The sequence below is a fragment of the Rhododendron vialii genome, chromosome 2a (genome assembly GCF_030253575.1).
Source record: "Rhododendron vialii isolate Sample 1 chromosome 2a, ASM3025357v1".
In the NCBI taxonomy this organism is placed as follows: domain Eukaryota; kingdom Viridiplantae; phylum Streptophyta; class Magnoliopsida; order Ericales; family Ericaceae; genus Rhododendron; species Rhododendron vialii.
In genome coordinates, this window is record NC_080558.1 from 38,012,839 (window position 1) to 38,031,521 (window position 18,683).

Here is an 18,683-nt window from a genome sequence, read left to right on the forward strand (position 1 = left end):
TCTTGGATAAATAAAGTATGATGACTCAATTGAATATTTTGCTTCAAAAAATATGAGGAGAATTTATTTTCTTTGAATTGGATTGTGCTAATTACAAAGCTCTATAATCAGGGTTTACATTCTGATATTATTCAAGCTAAAATAACAATGTAATTTATATTTTTTTGTACTTGTATATTTCTTTATTTTGTATGACTTAATTGAAAGTGGACAACAAAGCATGATGTTGGGCTAGGGCAACCCAATTGTCGGGGCCGGCACTGGGGCCATGTGGTATGGCTTGTGGATCAAAATTAAAGTACTGGGTCAGTGGTCTACATAGGTCTGTACAAAGCTGTAACCTGAACCGTTAGACGCATTGTAGCAATCCGTATTTTTAAAAAGAAAGGTAATACTAAAGAATCCAGTTTATTTTCTTATAATATGTAAATTTTGTTTTAAAAGTAAAGGGCCAATTGAAGTAATTTTTTGAGGTGTCGTCAACATTATTCTTTCTGGAAATTATTGATGGAAGTAATGGAGTAGAGTGGCCTGGCTAGCTCACTAGGTGGGAGGCAGGGGATTGGAATGAATTGGTGATATAATCTTGGTGATACTGCATTTTGTTGTGATTTTTTTATGATCGTTTATGGCCTTATGATGAGTTTGTTGTGATTTTTTTATGATCGTTTATGGCCTTATGATGAGTTTGTTGTGGCTTATTTAATTTAGTTATGAATAGCTTTATGAATTTTGTGGTCTAGAAGTAAATATTTGTGGTTAAATAAGGTTACTTGTTGCATGACCAATTCTTCAGGTCACATTTTGCTGATGTGGTGTGATCTAAGCCCTTTGTTGGGTGCATAACTGCATAGATACGTCCTTAAAAAGGTTGTGTATTGAAACATTTCCTCTCTTTGAGAGCTATTTTCAACCTTTTTGGGATTGACATGCGGCGTTGTTCATAACGGCGAGACCTAGCTATTATTACGGCCACGACGTATTTTGTGGTGTCAGAAAATTGGAACTACACAATACTTACATAATCTCCGGGGTATTTCCTTCATTACTCTCATCTTGTACTCTTTTTGATATTGTGCTTTTTATTGAACTTGTGTCATATTAAATATGATAATGAGGCTGAATTATGCCACGAATTTGATTGATCTACGTACAAGCTCACCTGGGCTCAAGAAATAATTATGAGTCAAGCAAGGTAATAATTATTTTAGGGCTTTTATGCGTCCAGTTGGCGCATACAGATGATTAGATCTTGGGTGGGGCTCGGTATGGTACGGAGATGATTTGGTAACAAGGTCCCATATGTTTAATCTGTTATGTCATTGATTAAGTTAATTTCTTTGTTTTGAGCCATTCCTTGTATTGTTTACTTCCCATGTAATTTGTGCTGATAGGTACAAGACGAACTAGTGGCGACCTAATTGGAGAATTAAAGTACTTGAATTTAGGCGATTTATTTGAAATTTTTTTTTTTTTTTACTTTTTGTATGTATTTGAAAGATTAGGAAGTACCTAAAAAAATAAAAATTTAGGGCCCATCAATTGTAATATTTTGAAGCATTACTTATTTTTACTGCACTGTAAAAATTTGGGTTGTCACATGTGGGTTAGCACAGGGCACAGGTGCATTGAACGGTTTCAGACATGGTGTTTTAAAGTTTTATGTGTAGCATTGTTCAGTACAATAAGAAGGGACCCTAATAAGAATTCTTTCCCTTTTCTTTTCTCTTTATCATTTATCAGTAATACAAGAAGAATTCTTTACAATGAACACAAGACCTTGAAACAACTCCTTAGTCCCCGACTCCCCACCATATAACAAAACCTCATTTCAAAGGACAAAAATCAACAAATTTGATTGGGCTTGAATAGATCAGAGAGGACAGGTTATATTCCCGGTATTTGCTCCATGGGCAAAAAGAGGTAAAGATTATGACTCAGAAATGGAACAAGAATAATGCAATCTAAACACTATCCAAAGGGGTTTCCTCCTGCTGATGACAGAGAATTTGTAGTAGTTGGTGCTGCTGGGAATCTGCCACCGGGCTGCTGAATTGGGTTCAAAGAAGCGAAAGCATCTTCCCTTCCTGTATGCATCATTTGTGGTCTGCAATGTAGAAAATTGAAGCATGTAAATAGTAATTCTTTAAGAAGCAAATTTCATGTCATATTTAGCAGATAACCTTGGGAGAGTTAAAAACAGCAGATGACAGAAGAAAAGTGTTGTCTACGCATATAATACTTCCCGATTGTAGGCCCCAAATTGGTATATTCCATACATCAGCAACTACAAACTAATAAAGAGGTTTTTAGAACACAAAGTTAAAGTTAAATAAGCTAGAGCACATTGGTACATCTTAAAAATTCAACACTCACTTCTCCAGATAAGAAGGAATAAAGTGCCAACGGCTTCCACTTGGTGAATTCAGGCTTTTCTATCATTTTTGTAACTCCATGAAGTGCAATTTGACAAGTTTTAATGGTTTATCTAAGAGGGGGAGCTGCATTCAAGAAAATGCATAAAGCAGAAATTGACTAACGGGTGAGTTCATTGTTTATCGCGCTGTCACAAAGCAAGACAAATCTTCACAAATATTTTTGCATATTATGTAATTTGTCTACAAAGGATAGTTTTGTAAAGATAATCCAAGCAAGAATATTTACCTGGAAAACGGGAAGCCATTGTGGAATTGCTGTTCATTGAAAGCCCCTGAAACTATTGACTGGCCGTAAGAGAATATACCAAAGATATGTCGTACAAATGAAAGTGAAAAAACAAAAAACAAAAACAGATGATGATGGCGTGATTTTACCAGGAGCTAATGACATTCCATAAGGCAACTGTGGAGGTGCTACAGATCCATAAGGTGGTGCCTGAGGGTGCATCAAGTGGGAGGAATGGGCATCGGAAACATGCAATAAGGCTGATGGAGCTGGCAAGTTCGGTAGTGCCCCTTGCACAGGCAACATTGAAGGGAACTAAATCACAGTACACCGAATAGAAACGTTCGAAAAGGTTAGGGAAAAAAAGTTTTCTTAAATCATCTGAAATGATAGAGTAAGTCATGAAGTTTGAATGATCACATCACTGATAGGTTGCAAGTGGTATTGACTCTTCATTGTCTTCTGGTGAAATTTACAAACCAAACGAACTTGCTAATTGACTTTGAGTGAGAAAGTTGTAATTTTGTTAACTCACCCAAAAAAAAAAAAAAATTTATTTTGTTCTCTGACAACTTGAAATTCTCCTGCAGGCTCAGAATGCTAGCAGTATACAGAAATTGACAACTTATTGTCTAGCTATACATGTTCCTCACACATTCCTGAATGGCTGGACAACTTCAACATCTAGCCATACCCGACTCCTCATACAATCACATAAAACGGTATTACATAGTTATGCCAAGTACATGTTCCTTATGCTTTATGATCTTCTACATACAAATGCTTCAGCAGTTCAACTTCACTCAATTCTTTCTTAGTAAATCCCAAGGGGTTAAAGAATCAACAAAGTTCTCATTCTATCTATCTAGGTTTTTTTTTTTTTCAAGCAAGCATGGGAATGCTGCATCAACAAACCAATATAAGCATGAATCTTGCCTTTCGATGTGTGTTTTAATTCTAATCAGCGTCCACCTAAGTTAGGAGTTCTGAGCGACAAGGATCAAATAAAACCTGCTCTGTATAAATTAAGACATGCACACAAAAGGCTAATCTAGTATATCATACAAACAATCAAGCATAACAAAAGGATTATTTCAGCAGTCACATTTCTGCAACCGTGCTCCTAACTACTAAAATGCCTTGGACTCTGTAATCTCCGAACAAAACATTTTTTGGCTCTGCTATGCTATGATTCACCAGTCAAATGAGCTAGTTAAGGTGTCAGAATAGTTCATACTTCATATCCTCTTGCAGATGTAAGATTATGTACATTTAGAGTCATACAAAGGGGATTATCTTGTCATCCACTTTGGCATATTAAACGAGCTTTGTGAGTTTATAGTTTCCATTATTAATTTCTAGGAGAGGGAAAGAAATCACACAAAAAAAAGGTCTGAATATGATACCATTGGCATTGGAACTTGAGCTTCAGTGCCATCATCACTGAGATCAAATGGATTCCTTGATCTTGGTGAATTGGGAAAAGCTGGCACAGGCTAAAAGATAGCTCCAAAATAGAAAATATCATAAGATTGTAGGAGTTGATAATCTAACTTAGTTGACATAGATTACAAATATAAGCGGGTAAGGTACCACGGCAGTTGGATGGTACTGCATGTGAAATCCCATCCCATGAGGAGGACGAACTTGCCAACCAGGTACTGATACTGGGAATGATGAATAGCTTGAAGTGAAAAGGTCCTGCAGAGCTTAACTCATATTAATAAAAAATTTATCTCCAAAAATAAAATTACATAAAATTGCAGCAAATGCACATAAAAACCGCTATTACAGCCGGAAGTTCCTTCATCCCATCTTGGGTCGCTTCAGAGCTGGGTTGAGATGGTTTTTCTGCAGATACACTAGAAGAAGCTTGAGCATTTGGTCCATTGGATGTAGTCCAGGACTGTAGATACACAAGAATAACAGGTACATCTAAGGAACAATTTGCAACTCAAGTATTTAGCGACCATTTACCATATCCAAATCTCAACCAACTTTCAGACCTTTTTTATATGCAAATACTTTCATTAGTATAAGTATCAAAACATTCATGAACAATTAATCTGCTAAATCTAGGAAATTCAGGAGGAAAAACTTATTTGACCTGGCTATGTGAAGCTCCAACTGACAGAGTAGTGGAGATACCATCACCAGAAAGGGATGAGTACAACTGATTTTGCTGTGTTATTGGCAACTTTTGACCATCAGTAAATCTGACATTGGAATCATTGCTGCTACTAAGCAGCATTAATTCCATTCCAACCGGTGAAGCTGCTGGTTTATCGGATGTTGATTCAGCTACAGTACCTCCAACATTATTGGACAATGCTAAAGGTGCAGCTGACTCACCATCCATGATGGCCAGTGCTTCAGACATGATATCTACAGGTCCAGCAGCAGGTGCTGACAATCCAAACAATAGAGATTCCAAAGAATTTACAACAGGAGTGTCAGAAGCCCCATTGCCACCTTCAATTGATAGAGCTGTCTGTTGTGTTTGTGGTGCTGCCGCAGGATCAGGAGGCTCAGGGTCAGCACTAAAATCAATCAAGCTAACTGAGTTCACCGTTTTAGGTTCAAGCGATTTCGATTCAACTGGTTCACTCGGAGATGCTGTTTTCTGCAATGAGAGAGATTTCAAAACTATAATGCACTTGGCTTCCAAAGACACTAATAGCAAAATTCATCTGCAACAGTAAAGTAACAAGCAGAATTTTAACTTAGCAAATGCATACAACTTGTCCTTAAGGTTGACTAAAATACATCAACCACTACACGAGTTGCCATGACAGAAAAGTCCTTAAGGTTTTGTGATTTGCATGAAATTGCAATTGGCATTGAGAAAACAACATTTACCTTTTTAAAAAATCAAAGGCCTTTTAAGGTATGATTACCAATATGGATTAATAATATAGTCTAGAGCATGCTAAAATTTTATGTGCACCATCTGTCTCAATAATATGACATCAAACTATAAAGTGATTCATTAGTGTTTGTATTTGATGCAATCTTGAAAAGTGGAATGCAAAAAACTTATTTCCAATACAGCCACTTCTAGAAGTCTAATTTCATACTGTTCTGAAAAAAAGAAAAAGAAAAAAGAGGTGAAATCTAGAGATTCATGGTCCAATGGGAGGTGGTAACAGTGAAGAGAGGCAGAACGAAAGATAACAGGTGTAAACAAAAGATAAGAATGTTGCAAACTATGAAATGCCTGTGCACCGTTATAGTGTAACATATAAATCTAAAAACAATCAACTAGCAAATTCCCAGAAACTAACATGACATTGCCAAAAAAAAGTTGCAGGTGATAGTGCCGTTTTCATACAACAGATGAAACATATGATGAGGACATTATGAGCAAATTACACTCAGATGTGCCACTGAAACATGCACACTGCACACAACATGGTACCAATTCCATATCAGATTTAAGTAAATGATCTCACCTGACCATGAGCAGAGCTGTCAGTATCCCTCCTGTCATTGGCATTAGGAGATCCACCCACCTGCAAACAAGGAACATTCTCACCCAAAAGTTCACTGACTGGGCGCGCTACTGGGGGACTGATCTTGCCCAACCTGCTCCCTGCCCTGGACTCTGCATTAGAAGACCTATGTGTTTCATAGCTCCTTCCATTCCCCAATCCATCATCTCGAAACCGGTCATCAACCACCTCAAAGTGAACAGGACGATTCCTGTGACCAGATCGGACATTTTCTGGTTTGTTTCGTGGACTTCTTCTTTCTTCAATATAATACTTCGATTTTCTGTCATCATTCCTTCCTCCAGCACTAGGTGTCTCAAAAGAACACCGATCAGAAAAGTCCTCCTGGGCACCCTGTAAGATATTAAAAATAATAATCGATCCATGAGATCATTCCACCAGAATAATGACATCGATGTGATATGAGATACTTACTGCTCTCACCATTGCAAGCTTTCCCATACCTCTGTCACCAGCAAACTTTCTATCCACATAGATGTGTTTAATAAAATCCCGAAGTCTATTTTGGTTACTGGATTGCAAAAAGGCTTAAATGGAATCAGATGTTATCTTTATGAAGTACCCTAACAGACAACAGTCAAAGCAGATAAACACCTGCCATCTGGATATGAATGACGCTGTGGATCCCACTCTTTAAAGTAAATTTGCCTTGCTCTCTATAAAAATCATGAGCAATATCAACCAATCAAAAGCAGAATCAATGAACACGTCGAAGAGAGAATACAAGAGAGTAGCTCCGCTTAATTGGCTCACTCACCTCATTTCCCCCAGCTTGAAGAGCACTAACTTCTTCTGCATTAAATTTAGCCATTGAGACTGATTTTACTCGGTGAGTGAATTCCCGACTGCAATTAATTATTAATTATAATCAGAAAGACAAAAATAAAAAGACTATCCACATTTAAGTGCACCAGGGTAATATGAAATTAAGCATGGGCCAATTGCCAGGACTCCAATTAATGTCATGAGAAATCTCATGGTGATGCATACATCTGTTTGGAATGGGAAAAATTTATTAACAGACAATGTAAGAGTTCAGATCAACACTTACTGCACTCCACTACAGGTGGTGCAAACAAAGGTCCAGAAAGTTGTGCATACATACTGAGGCCCCTGTTTGAAGAACATGTTAGCCACAAAGTATGACACTAAATAAACAACTTACCATATTCTGAATAGCCTTAGATAAAGAACAACGGAATGAGGACGACTCATGTCCAGGAATCAAGTAAAAACTGTAACTGGTAATGGTGAGATTTAGCAAACTTCATGTCCATGACCCATGTGCCAAAGTACTTCAGGCGATAAAATAAATAAGGATGACTCCACAATTTTTTTACCAGAAAAAAGAAAAATGGACTTTGTGCCAGCTATGCAATTGATAAAGGGCACATTTTTTTTGAGCCAATATGAACATTGGATTGGAGTATTGGACCATATATCCAAGATGACCATATATCTGGTGTTCGGTTAAACAAATTTGGCACGGTGTTTGGTTAAAAAAAAATTTGGCCCGGATTAAACATCCATCGGGTATATAATCTATAACCCTACAAAGTGTCGGATAGACAATACCAAGGGACTGCGTTATTATTTATTCAATTACTTATTATCCGATAGGGTAATGGAGTAGATCTTATGAGATTATATATCCCTTTACTATGAGTCCCATCAAACAAATGGAAGCATAGGGTGAATGACACCCAGTCATGTGCCTTGTCATACTCTCAATCCGAAGTCATAACTTTGAAATCTAGAAAGGTACGTAGGTCGGTCACTTAGGTTGGTTTTGATGGACTTTGAGATGTAAATAGAGATAAGAGTCAGAAGACAACCATCAAATCAGATTGTTCTAAAACAAAAAAGACGTTACTGGATCATAACATTTTCTTTATCTACTGAATCTAAGTCATCTGTTTATTGCCAAACCTCAGCTTCATTTATACAAATTAACCACAAGATTTTTTAAATAAAGAATCTCCTTAGTTGCTTGAATTTTGAAAAGAAAAGAACTCAACAAGTCTTACTCTCCAGATATGCCAATTTGATGCCATAGCTTTAGATATGCCAAATGAAATCACATTGCTCCTCATTACTTCATCACCTCCTTTGTTGGGAAACTAACCCAAATCAAATAACTTCTCAGCAGTCCAACTCCTATATCACGTCAAATGAATCTCCCTCATTCCACCTCCGATTGGTGCCATTTCCAACTTCTCTCTAGTACATTAACTTCTTGTTCTATCTTCTCTTGTACCACCATTTGTTCATCTCAACATTATCTTATTAGTTGTACTCGTTATTTGATATGTTGTTTCATGACCACCCAACACCTTGTTCAATACAACATAGCTGCTGTTAACCAGTCATGTAAAATTTTGCTTCTACTGAACAATGAATGTGTCACCCTAAATCCGGAAGGCCCCCTAACCTTTTCAATATCTCAAAACTGTAAGAGCAATGTGCTCTTTTTTTTTTTTTTTTTGAATCACGCTTTCTAAGAAGCCCCTTCTTAATTACCCGCACATTAGAGGGGGAACAATCCCTTCTTAATCACCCGCACATTAGAGGGGGAACAATCCCTTCTTAATCACCCTGAAATTTTTATTAAAAAAAAAAACCTTCATATGTTTCACAACCACCATTACATTGGACCATTCTATCTCATTTCTCTGTTTTCTCATTTCTCTAAAACCCCATCCTAAGCTTGTGTTTATTGTTAGCTCAAACAAGTTTCCGTGCTCAATAATGGTGGTTTAAGCATAGTAATAACTAACTGTAAACTTTAGAATTGGCATTAATAAGAACCGCTCCAATGCCAAATGGACATGCCCTATTTGGTAGAGCATGCCCTAACATAGAATGGCTTTGTATTACCACAGTACAAAATGAGGTTTGCTACTACCACATCATCTTGCACAACATGCTCGCGTGCCAGTGTTGTTTCATTGTCTATTGCATGAGATGCTGTTCTATTACAACCAATAAAACAATGATTGCCTATTGCAGAAGATGATTTTTCATTACACCCAATTATACAACGAGGAATCATCCTTTTGTGCGTATTGTGGTGTTAATAGACTTTTCCATGCATAGTTACAAATGAGAGAACCAAATCCTTACCAAACTGTTACAATTGATGCATCTCCGATTCTCGGGAAGCTTCAAGAGGTTACGAATAATCCTTTCGATCCTCTCTTCTTCCTTCATTCGGTTCGACATTTCCCCCCCTCAGTTGTTCACGTCATTTATCTAACAACAATTAAAAAAAGCAAAATAAAACACCATTAACTCTTATCCATCTGCAATGCAAATCAAATATATCACTGTCATTGTTGAAATAATCACGGAAGCATGAGACATGATCAAATTTTTGCTGCTTCTTTTTTTCTGTTTGGGTTTCTTGGCAATCAAAGGGGGAGAAAATTGGAGGAGAGAGGAAAATAAACCTAATCGAAGCAGCGTATATCTACCCGTGGGAGGGAAAATGTGCGCTGTAAGGGGTAATGGAGATTGTATTTGGACATCGTTTGAGAGAAAGAGAGAGAGAGAGGCGCGGAGGAGTGAGAGAAGGAGAGGGAAAATTGCCGGTTTTGACGGTTGGGTTAGGAGATCCGTGCTAGTAATATACACATATCACTTGAGGGGGGGAAAAAACGGAAAACCTATAGGGACCGATGGGTCCGACACCGAAATCATACCAACGGCCGCACCGGGTCATCTCTGTCCACCAGACGGTCGATCCAAGCTGTCCAAAAATTCTTTAAAAAAAACGAGGGGTCTACGTATGAATCAATGGCATTTCGATGTGTGTAGGATACTTGATCCAAACACCATATTTTCATGTATATATGTATTTACATGTATATATGAAAAATGGAGTATTTGGATCAAGCATCTAAGCACGTCGGATGTCGTTGATTCTTACAATGGCTCACTCGGTTTGGTTTTTTAAAATTTTTGGACGGCTCGGATCAACCGTCTAGTGGCCGGAGACAGCTTGGCACGGCCGTCGGTACGATTTTGGTGTTGGATCCATCGATCCCTGTAGCAGCACTCGGAAAAAAAAGAGTAAATTACATTACACCACCCTCAACACTTAAACCAATAAAAGTAGGAAATTAACTTCTGCACTCCATTTTTACCACATAAACTCCTTTTTTTTAATCCTTATTCATATGAATTTAATTTTTTACCCTTTCATAAGTTTACTTTTTTACACATTAAGGGGCAATATAGTAAAATCATACCAAATAAAGACAAAAATAGGAATGCGTGTGGTAAAAAGGGAAGTGTAGAAGTCAACTTTCTAAAAGTATTTTTTGATAAGTATTTGTCTATGACAATAAACTCCTTCAATTAGCAAAACGTTAGGATTTCGGACGGAATTTAACAAGTAAGCAAAATACGACATGATAAATAAGATTTGATGAAATTTACCTTTCATCTTCATCACATGGTAAATTTCACGACAATAGGCTGAGAAGGGAACAAAAGAACTTAAATGTTGGGGTTAGCTGTGGGGGAGTCGTGAGCGATCGCGAGATAGGAGGTGATTTGGATTGGATTGGAATAGCTTTTGTTGGAGTGTGGTGATTTGATTTGGTGTTCGATGTGGTGATTTTAAGGAGGTTAAAGGTGGAGGTTTGTGAGAACCCACCTTATGAAAATAAGTCCCACATCGAAGACAAATGTAAAATAAAGGTAATATATAAGGAAATCATGTCGGTTATTGTATAATCTGAAAGAAAATCCTATCGGTTACTGTATAATCTGAGGTTCAGTTAGGTTGACGGTTTAAACCGAACCGTTTTATAAAAAAATTAAAATTAAAATGCTTTAAAAGGACTAAAAGGCAAAAGCAGATTGTAATCCTTAATCTTAAATCTTAAATTACTCGGACAAACTCACCCTAAATTATGTAGGTGACTAGGTGTTATTTTTTATCACGATCTATCTCTTGGAGGAATACCCGATCAAATAACCTGTAAATCTAAATAATGTTGTTGGTGGATAATGTAACAGTTTATCATTAGACTTGTTTGGATTTTAGGATGGATGAATGTTTAGATTTGTTTGAACTTATTTAGATTTGAAATTATTTATTTATTTGGTAAATGTAAGAAGTTGTATTTAACTGTAAAGTAAAAGCCTACACAAGAGAAATGAATCCCATGAGGGAAAATGGGTGTCCACAGACCGGACAAACCATTAAAGAGAGCAATCAGAGCACATCATATACAGGTCTATTTCAAACTCATCTAGCGAGATCAGATTCGCAGAAAATAAAACTAATACCAAGTACATGACCAACAAACCACCAAACTAAATCCGAACAAAAATGAAATAAAGAAAAAAAAAACACTCCCCTCCGTCATTGAACAGCCCTTCTCTTGCCTAGCCCCTTACCCATTAAGCTCCCAAGCCGGCGACCCAAGAAGCCATTGGCGATCACGTGGTTGCAGACCCAGAGGCGATGCGGTGGCGAACGACAATCAATTTTGGTGGAGAATGGGAAAAGGAAACCATATCTGAAGGCATAAATTGGTCCCTCCCCTCCTGCTGCCCAAATTAGGATATAAACCCAAGGGTAGAGAAAGTGTGGCAGTTGTTTTAGAATTAGAGAGAGGTGCTCCCGTTTTTAGAATTTCCCAAAGGATACTATTTAGACTTGATTGGACTCGAAATTTTAGGGCTCTATTTTTAATTTTTTGGTGTATATAAAAAAGCAAATTGCATGCTCAAGTCCGCCTAAACTGCCCAAACCGTATCCAAACCAAATAGACCAAACAACACTCACAGACAGTTGGCAGATGGAGAAACCGAAAATCCGCTGCGAGCGGATCAGATTGAAATCTGAACCGATTTGCCCAAAATTGATTCGGGAGCAGCCCTACCCTACACCTCCAATTCCGTTCCGCCTCAAATACTAGCTAATACTTGTGATATCAACAATACCAAATGGTACCGAACTATTTTTAAATTTATTTTATGCTTTCATTACCGGACAATACCGGTCGATACCAGACAAATACCGGGTTACTTTTTAATTAATTTATTTATTAATAAACACAGTATGTATATTATACTAATAATTTTTTCTAGAAATTGATATTCACACTCTTTTTTTGTTATCCACACTCTCTTTTTTGAATGGAGTATTTTAGTAAAACAAATACATACACGTTCAATACTAAAAAATTAAAAAGGGAGTCTGGATAATAAAAAGAGTGTAAATATCAATTTCTCTTTATTTATATAGGAAAATAACATTAATAGTGATAAATTCAAAACGGTACCGGTATCTCATTAGTACCGATACGTATCATACTAGTAGAAAAATCAGTACTCTAATCGATACGGTATTCAGAACCTTGGTGCACATCAGTTTGGCTATCAATCGGTACCGGTGAGGTTTTTTTTGTTTTTTGTTTTTTGTTTTTTGGATAAGTCGGTTTGGATGAGTTTGGCATTGCAAAGGGTACCTATATCAGTCATATGCAAATCTGGGAATCTCAGCAGCTAATTAAGCACAAGAAAATACAAGCCCCATTTAGAAAAAAACACAATCCCGTATAATATGGACCAGAGGAAATATTCTTAATCTGGGTTGCACATTGAAAAAATTAATGGTTCAAAATTTGCTCACAAACTATTTGCGTGAAGAATTCTCTCCACGCGAGAATTCTCTTCACGCAAGGAATCTCAAGTAAATCTAAACCATTGATTACATTATTGGACGGATAAGATTTCAAATGTTCGCTACCGTCCAAGAGAGGATCCACTCCCTATTCTTTTTTAAAGACGTTATCCGTCTCCCACCCCTTTCCCTGTCCCACTCTATCCTCTCTGCATCCAAAATCCCACCTCTCAAACCCTAATTCTCTCTCTCTCTCTCTCTCTCTCTCTCTCTCTCTCACACATTCTGAATCTGTACAAACCGCTTTTGAATAATTTCCTAAACAAAGTTTCTCTCTTTCCATTCCAAAAACGTATTTTTTTATCGTCCGTTTCTTTGTAACCTTCATTACCCTGATAAACTGTTCAAATCCCGTCTAGGGTTTGAATTAAAATATTCCATCGCCCGTTTTCGTAACCTTCCTAAAAAATATCCAAACTCTTTTCGACGTCCGCTGTTGAAGTAATTTTGTCGCAGTTTTTTTTTTTTTTTCTTTTTTGCAACTTTATTTTGATTAAAGCAAACTTTCCTCTCGCAATTCGATCGAACTGAGCATTTTGAATAGTTTTTGATGGGTGGAGGCAACAGGAGGGAGGAAGGGTCACTGGTGATTAAGAGTACCAACGTGTTTGCAGCCCTTGAAACCCTAAGGAAGAAGAAAAAGTCCGAAAAATCGTCGAAAAGTAAGGGCCTGTCTTCGAAATCTCAAGGGAAAGCGGCTGAGGAGCCGCCGCCGCTGTTCTGGAACCCGACACCGCTGACGGTGAAATCGTGGGCCGATGTGGATGACGAAGACGATGACGACTATTACGCCACCACTGCCCCAATTCAACCCGTTTGGGGTACGGCTGAATCGGAGTTGAAGGAAGCCCCTGTAGAGGTCGGTATATTATGGATGGTTTAGGGTTTGATATTTTTTGTATTCAATTGGCTGATTGGCGATACGTGGTTAGAGCAAGTCCGCTCGTTTATTGCTAAAATGGCATTGCTGAAGCTACTATTCCATTGAATAAGGCATCTTATTTTTTTGATTCAAATCAAATGATTTGGATGTTGTGGCACTTGGCAATTGCTGAATTCGATGCTTAAATTGGTGCCAAGAATGACATTGGCACATGGGTGGAGAGAGGTTTGCGATACTTGCCAAATTTTAGCTTTGGCATTTGGCATGAAATTTGGCAAAAGGGTAGACCTGCTCTTATTGGTTAAGCAGCGAAAATATGGTAAAACACTTTTGAGTTCTCGATTTTTTATCTGCCAATTGCAACATATGCTTGGTATGGATTGTTTATTTGAACATGGTTTTGGTAACATTGGAGAATGAGAGTTGTTATTGATGAACAATTGGTAGCTTTCATGGTCTTGTCGTGTTCGTTCTATTATGATGAAAAGTTCAGATGTGAATGTTGCCTCATGGTAACGTGGATTTGAATTGAATTGTGTTGATTATTGTGCCTTGTAGCTCAATATATGTTTCTTAATCCATATCGATGTCTGCATCTTGTAGGTTAGAATTTCTTGTGCTAGACATAACATTTTCTAGCATTATTGTTACTTCTTTGATCATTGATGTACACACCAAGCTGGTTAAAGTTATGTCTGTGACATCATCTATTTATCCGTTCTTAAGGTTCCAATGTACTTATATGACTGTGTCTAGGAGAGACAGTGCCAAAAAGTAATGGCACGTGTTTGCCACTCAGAATATATTTTTTCCGGAAGGAAATATTTGGGTAATGAGGGCATGAGAATTGTAGATTCTCTGAATGGGGAGTGCCGGAATTGAAATCTTATAGTTTATTTTTGGTTGAAAGAATCTTGGCACATAACACATTTGCCTGGTGGATTATCGCATTTTTAATGCACAAGGTAGAAATCTTTCATTAGTTGATGGAGACAGGAAACCATTAATTGGGAGAATCGTCATTCTCAAGATTAGGCAGTTGGTTGTTTAGAACAATGGTACAGATTCTATCTACACTCATCAGTTAAATGAGATTGTGAAAACTGCGTACTTTTGGCATGTTCATCAAAGCTGGTTCAGGGGCAAAGGAGCCCTGCTTGGCTGCTTGTATTACATAGGGTATGTACTATATACAGAACTGTATCCATACATCATTTACTAGGGATGCCAAAAGAGGTATTATGCCAAGGGGCCGTTTTGTATCTATAGATCCCCACATGGCAGCCTCAAAACTACGCCAATCTCACTCTACCAAATACATTGTTCACTTTATTGACAAAAAAAAAATACATTGTTCACTTCATCGAGCGTAAGGTAGCCACGTTGCATTTGTTTTCACCCTTCCAGGAGGACCAGAACTATATGTTATGGAGCACAGACACGAACACGCGACACGGCACCAATACTTAGCCACGTTAGTCAAAAAATTAGAGGGCACAACTTAGTAGGGACGCATTTAGGAAGATATATGTGTAATTTTCTATGTAAGATATAAAACAGGCCTCTTAACTACAGTTAAAAACCCATATATCCTGTTTTCTGCATTTGTCAGTATGTAATACACTTAAGTATTTCGGCAAAAAACATTTAATCATTCACACGTGCTTTTACGTTCAATCAACCATCATCTATTTCATGAAAAGAAGACCTCCTGAGTGTCCATAGAGTGCGCTGAGTGTTTCTAGAGTGTCGTGAGAGTGCTCAAGTGTGTTCTAGAGTGTTGCCAACATTCCGAAAAAGTAGTAGTTGAGAAAAATACAGCACGTGTTTTAGTTGAGTGATGGATATGTGTTCGGAGTGTGGAGAGTGTCGGCTCCGGCAAAGTGTTCGTGCCACATAGACTATATGCATAGTAGACTCGAATAATGTGGTCCGATATAATCCAGTCCACTGAAATTCAAGAATGGTGGGCTCCACGGTGAAGGTAGTATTGCGTTTTATCGTTATTTGTCTTTTTTGTTAGTGGTAGCCTAATTGTCTTGGCCTTTTAGGGTTGGTCAACGTTTATCGGGCTGGCATATATAGCTTTATCACTTACTCTTGTCATCTTATCTTAGTAATGCAATTGTCATGGCGGTGATGAGTGATCGTCACATGGTATCAAAGCCAGGTTTGAAGCAGTGTTGGGTTCAAGTATATTTCTCCCCTTCGTATTCTCTTCCAGTCTATCTATGGATATTTGCATATCCATGTGTGAGACAGATTTGGGGAGGGTGTTGACTCATAAGCTGATAGTAGCTTTCTTCATTTACCATCTTGGACATTCTCTTCTAACAGTGTTCACGTTTAAGCATTGTGCAGACTTCAACCATCCCCATTTTTTGTTTGATTGTGGAAATCTTGCTGCAGTTATGCATAGAGCCTCCGCCCACTTCGTCATTGAAATTTTTTATGCCCTTGGTGTTTGCGGGTGGATGTGATATGTGTGACTTACTACATGATCCATCTGAATTGCAGGAAAGTGAAAGTGAAGAAGATATTCTTGATGAAGGTGATGAAGAGGTAGAGGAAGAACACGACCAAGAATCAGAAGTCCAAGTACCACCTGAGCCTGAAGTGGTGAAGGCCCCTGAAGTATCTTCAGCACCTAAAGAGGCAGAGAAACAGCTTTCTAAGAAGGAAAAGAAGAAAAAAGATCTTGCAGAATTTGAGGCTATGTTGGCCGATTTGCGAGTTGACCCCCAAACAGATAATGCCCAAGATGAGTCACAAGGTAATTGTTATGCCATTTACTGTTTATGAACATGAACATTTGATGGTTATCCTATGATTAAAAGAATGCATTTTGTTCTTTTCAAGGTTCCTGTTATCTGCACGTGGACTCAGGTGTTTTGGTTATCATTTTGATTTTTGTGTTTCTGCCCTACAAAGAGAAGTCCTTCTTGCAACCTAAAACTGTAGCTTCTCATGGTGGTTTTTGTTTTCATTTTAATTTTCAGTGTTTCTACTTTTTTCCTACAAAGAGGAATCTTTCTTGCAACCTAAAACTGAAGTTTCTCTGGTGTTAGGATTGAGTTCTATTAAAATTCAATTGATAATGTTCTCGCGCGAAGCTGTTGCTCTTCCTTCCTCTGAAGTTTTACTCACACTATATAGTTGAAGATCTCTCCTGTTATGTTACACTTGTAAGCACAGCTCCTATCCAGTATATCATGTTGAAGTTTATATAGTAGTTTGTGCTATCACTTATTAAAAAATAGTTTGTGGTATGTATCATCTCCTTTTTAGTCATTTGGACCCTCAGATTTATAACATTTATCTGTTGAAGACAGATATTATGCATACCGATGCTCTGGATTGTCAATGAAGGAAGCATGGTAATGTGCACATAAATTGAATTGGGTCTCTAGGCCTGCCCTCTCTGATGCCATTTGACTTTGATTTGGGGGCATGGTTCCGCAGCAAAACAGGTATAGGGGGGCCACTGTTTCAGTGGTATTCTGAAAGCAGCCACTTTGTGCATATTGCCAAAGGTTAGGTCTGTCTCCAATTCTCCCCCGTCCAGACCCCCAATGATTGGAGACTACATGGGTTCTGTTGTTGTATCTGTTGAAGACAGATCTTCCAAATATTGTGCCTGGTGTTTCTTTGTTAATATAATGAGGGGAAGTTGGGTCTTTGCGTTGTTACTCTTCTCCATATATTAATGTTATCTGTGTGTTAGAGTTAACTTTAACATCCTAAACACCTTTTTTACTCTCTCAAATAACATTCTTATATCATCTGGTGGACTATTTAATGTTTTCCATAATGCCATTTATATGATTTACTGCTTCCACCCAAACAAAATAAAATCTCACGGTGAAAGTGACCTCAATTTGGTGTCTTCTTTGTTCTGTAAGATCATGTTGGCAATAAAGATTCTATTTGTACATGCAATATCACTTTGTTTTTGTTTAAAAGATGTAATTTATATTACTGGTCACTTCTTTTGTAAGTACATTACAATGTTTATAGGTTTCCTGACATTTGCAGATGCGACGAAAGTGCAGAAAGATGGAGATGCTAGTGGAGTTGGAGACGATGAGAAGAAGGAAAGCCTACCTTTGGAATCCAAAAGTGCAAAGAAAAAGAAAAAGAAGGATAAATCTTCTAGGGAGGTTAGGCAACAGGAAGACCAACCCAACAGCTCAGATGTGACCAATGGGCTAGGGGAAAATGCTGGGGCTGAAAATGCAGAAGAAGATGTGTCAGCTATGGATGTAAAAGAGCGGCTAAAGAAGATGGCCTCTGTAAAGAAGAAGAAGTCCAATAAAGAGTTGGATAATGCTTCCAAAGCTGCTGCTATAGAGGCTGCTGCGAGAAGTGCAAAACTTGCTGCTGCAAAAAAGAAAGAGAAGAATCACTATAACCAGCAGCCAGTAAGGTGAAGAGCCCTTTTGGTTTGGCAATTCGTACCAATGGAATCTCAGATTTTTTATTTGGCAATGGGAAATAAACAGTGGGCTATGCGGGTCTATTTTTTCTCTAACAGATGAGCTTGCGCTGTGTTTGGATCTCCAATGTGTGGATGGACTTGCTGAGGGAAAAGAAGAGCATAGAATCCGTTTTCTTTTTCCTCAACAAATCCCTCCATATAGGCAACGATCAAATACAGTTTATATTAGTAATTTTCACTATGATCACCCAGGGAAAATGAGTTTTTTTGTGTATTGTTGCATATCTATCGTGTGACATTTTTCAGAAGTTTTGTGCGTTCTTGTTCTGATCTTGATGGCAATTGCAATGGTTGCCTACTTTTAAAAAGCCGTTTTTTTTTTTAATTTTATTTTCTTCGTATATTCATGTTTTACGACATTGCAATTTAAATGGGAAATATTGAATGCCCCCGAGAAGATAGAATAAATAAATGTTGATTGATTCA

General features: G+C 37.8%; 2 protein-coding genes and 1 non-coding gene across 7 annotated transcripts; 2 read left to right on the top strand and 1 right to left on the bottom strand.

Moving 5' to 3' along the window:
• Window positions 1–1,692: 1,692 nt before the first annotated feature.
• LOC131315579 (probable ADP-ribosylation factor GTPase-activating protein AGD14) lies at window positions 1,693–9,774 on the bottom strand. 5 transcript variants are annotated; one of them, XM_058344721.1, is made up of 14 exons: window positions 9,626–9,774; window positions 9,300–9,428; window positions 7,228–7,289; window positions 6,934–7,021; window positions 6,771–6,832; window positions 6,591–6,687; window positions 6,117–6,509; window positions 4,772–5,287; window positions 4,457–4,570; window positions 4,258–4,365; window positions 4,071–4,160; window positions 2,814–2,979; window positions 2,665–2,710; window positions 1,693–2,107 (listed from the first exon to the last, which is right to left on the bottom strand). In XM_058344721.1, the coding sequence occupies exons 2-14, from the start codon at window positions 9,396–9,398 to the stop codon at window positions 1,972–1,974; spliced, it is 1,977 nt and encodes a 658-aa protein (XP_058200704.1). In that variant the 5' UTR covers window positions 9,399–9,428; window positions 9,626–9,774; the 3' UTR covers window positions 1,693–1,971. The 5 variants fall into 5 exon arrangements, with proteins under 5 accessions (XP_058200704.1, XP_058200701.1, XP_058200703.1 ...); XM_058344718.1 differs by having other exon boundaries at window positions 2,665–2,716; window positions 4,448–4,570; XM_058344720.1 differs by having other exon boundaries at window positions 2,665–2,716; window positions 9,626–9,765.
• A 3,228-nt stretch (window positions 9,775–13,002) lies between these two features.
• Window positions 13,003–18,565, top strand: LOC131315581 (uncharacterized). Its single transcript, XM_058344723.1, has 3 exons — window positions 13,003–13,735; window positions 16,277–16,532; window positions 17,795–18,565. The coding sequence occupies exons 1-3, from the start codon at window positions 13,427–13,429 to the stop codon at window positions 18,187–18,189; spliced, it is 960 nt and encodes a 319-aa protein (XP_058200706.1). The 5' UTR covers window positions 13,003–13,426; the 3' UTR covers window positions 18,190–18,565.
• Window positions 17,121–17,228, top strand: LOC131318216 (small nucleolar RNA snoR100). The gene has a single exon (XR_009197552.1). It is a non-coding gene; the product is annotated as a small nucleolar RNA snoR100 (small nucleolar RNA).
• Window positions 18,566–18,683: the final 118 nt, after the last annotated feature.

Bases quoted from the DNA above. Each gene is read 5' to 3' on its own strand.
- LOC131315579 (XM_058344718.1), bottom strand. From the start codon at position 9,398: ATGTCGAACCGAATGAAGGAAGAAGAGAGGATCGAAAGGATTATTCGT. The intron at 6,688-6,770 runs GTGTTTATCTGC...TTTGCAATCCAG, and splicing joins CATTCATATCCAGATGGCAG to TAACCAAAATAGACTTCGGG. The intron at 4,366-4,447 runs GTTTTTATGTGC...TAAGCTCTGCAG, and splicing joins AACTTCCGGCTGTAATAGCG to GACCTTTTCACTTCAAGCTA.
- LOC131315581 (XM_058344723.1), top strand. From the start codon at position 13,427: ATGGGTGGAGGCAACAGGAGGGAGGAAGGGTCACTGGTGATTAAGAGT. The intron at 13,736-16,276 runs GTCGGTATATTA...TCTGAATTGCAG, and splicing joins TGAAGGAAGCCCCTGTAGAG to GAAAGTGAAAGTGAAGAAGA. The intron at 16,533-17,794 runs GTAATTGTTATG...TGACATTTGCAG, and splicing joins TGCCCAAGATGAGTCACAAG to ATGCGACGAAAGTGCAGAAA.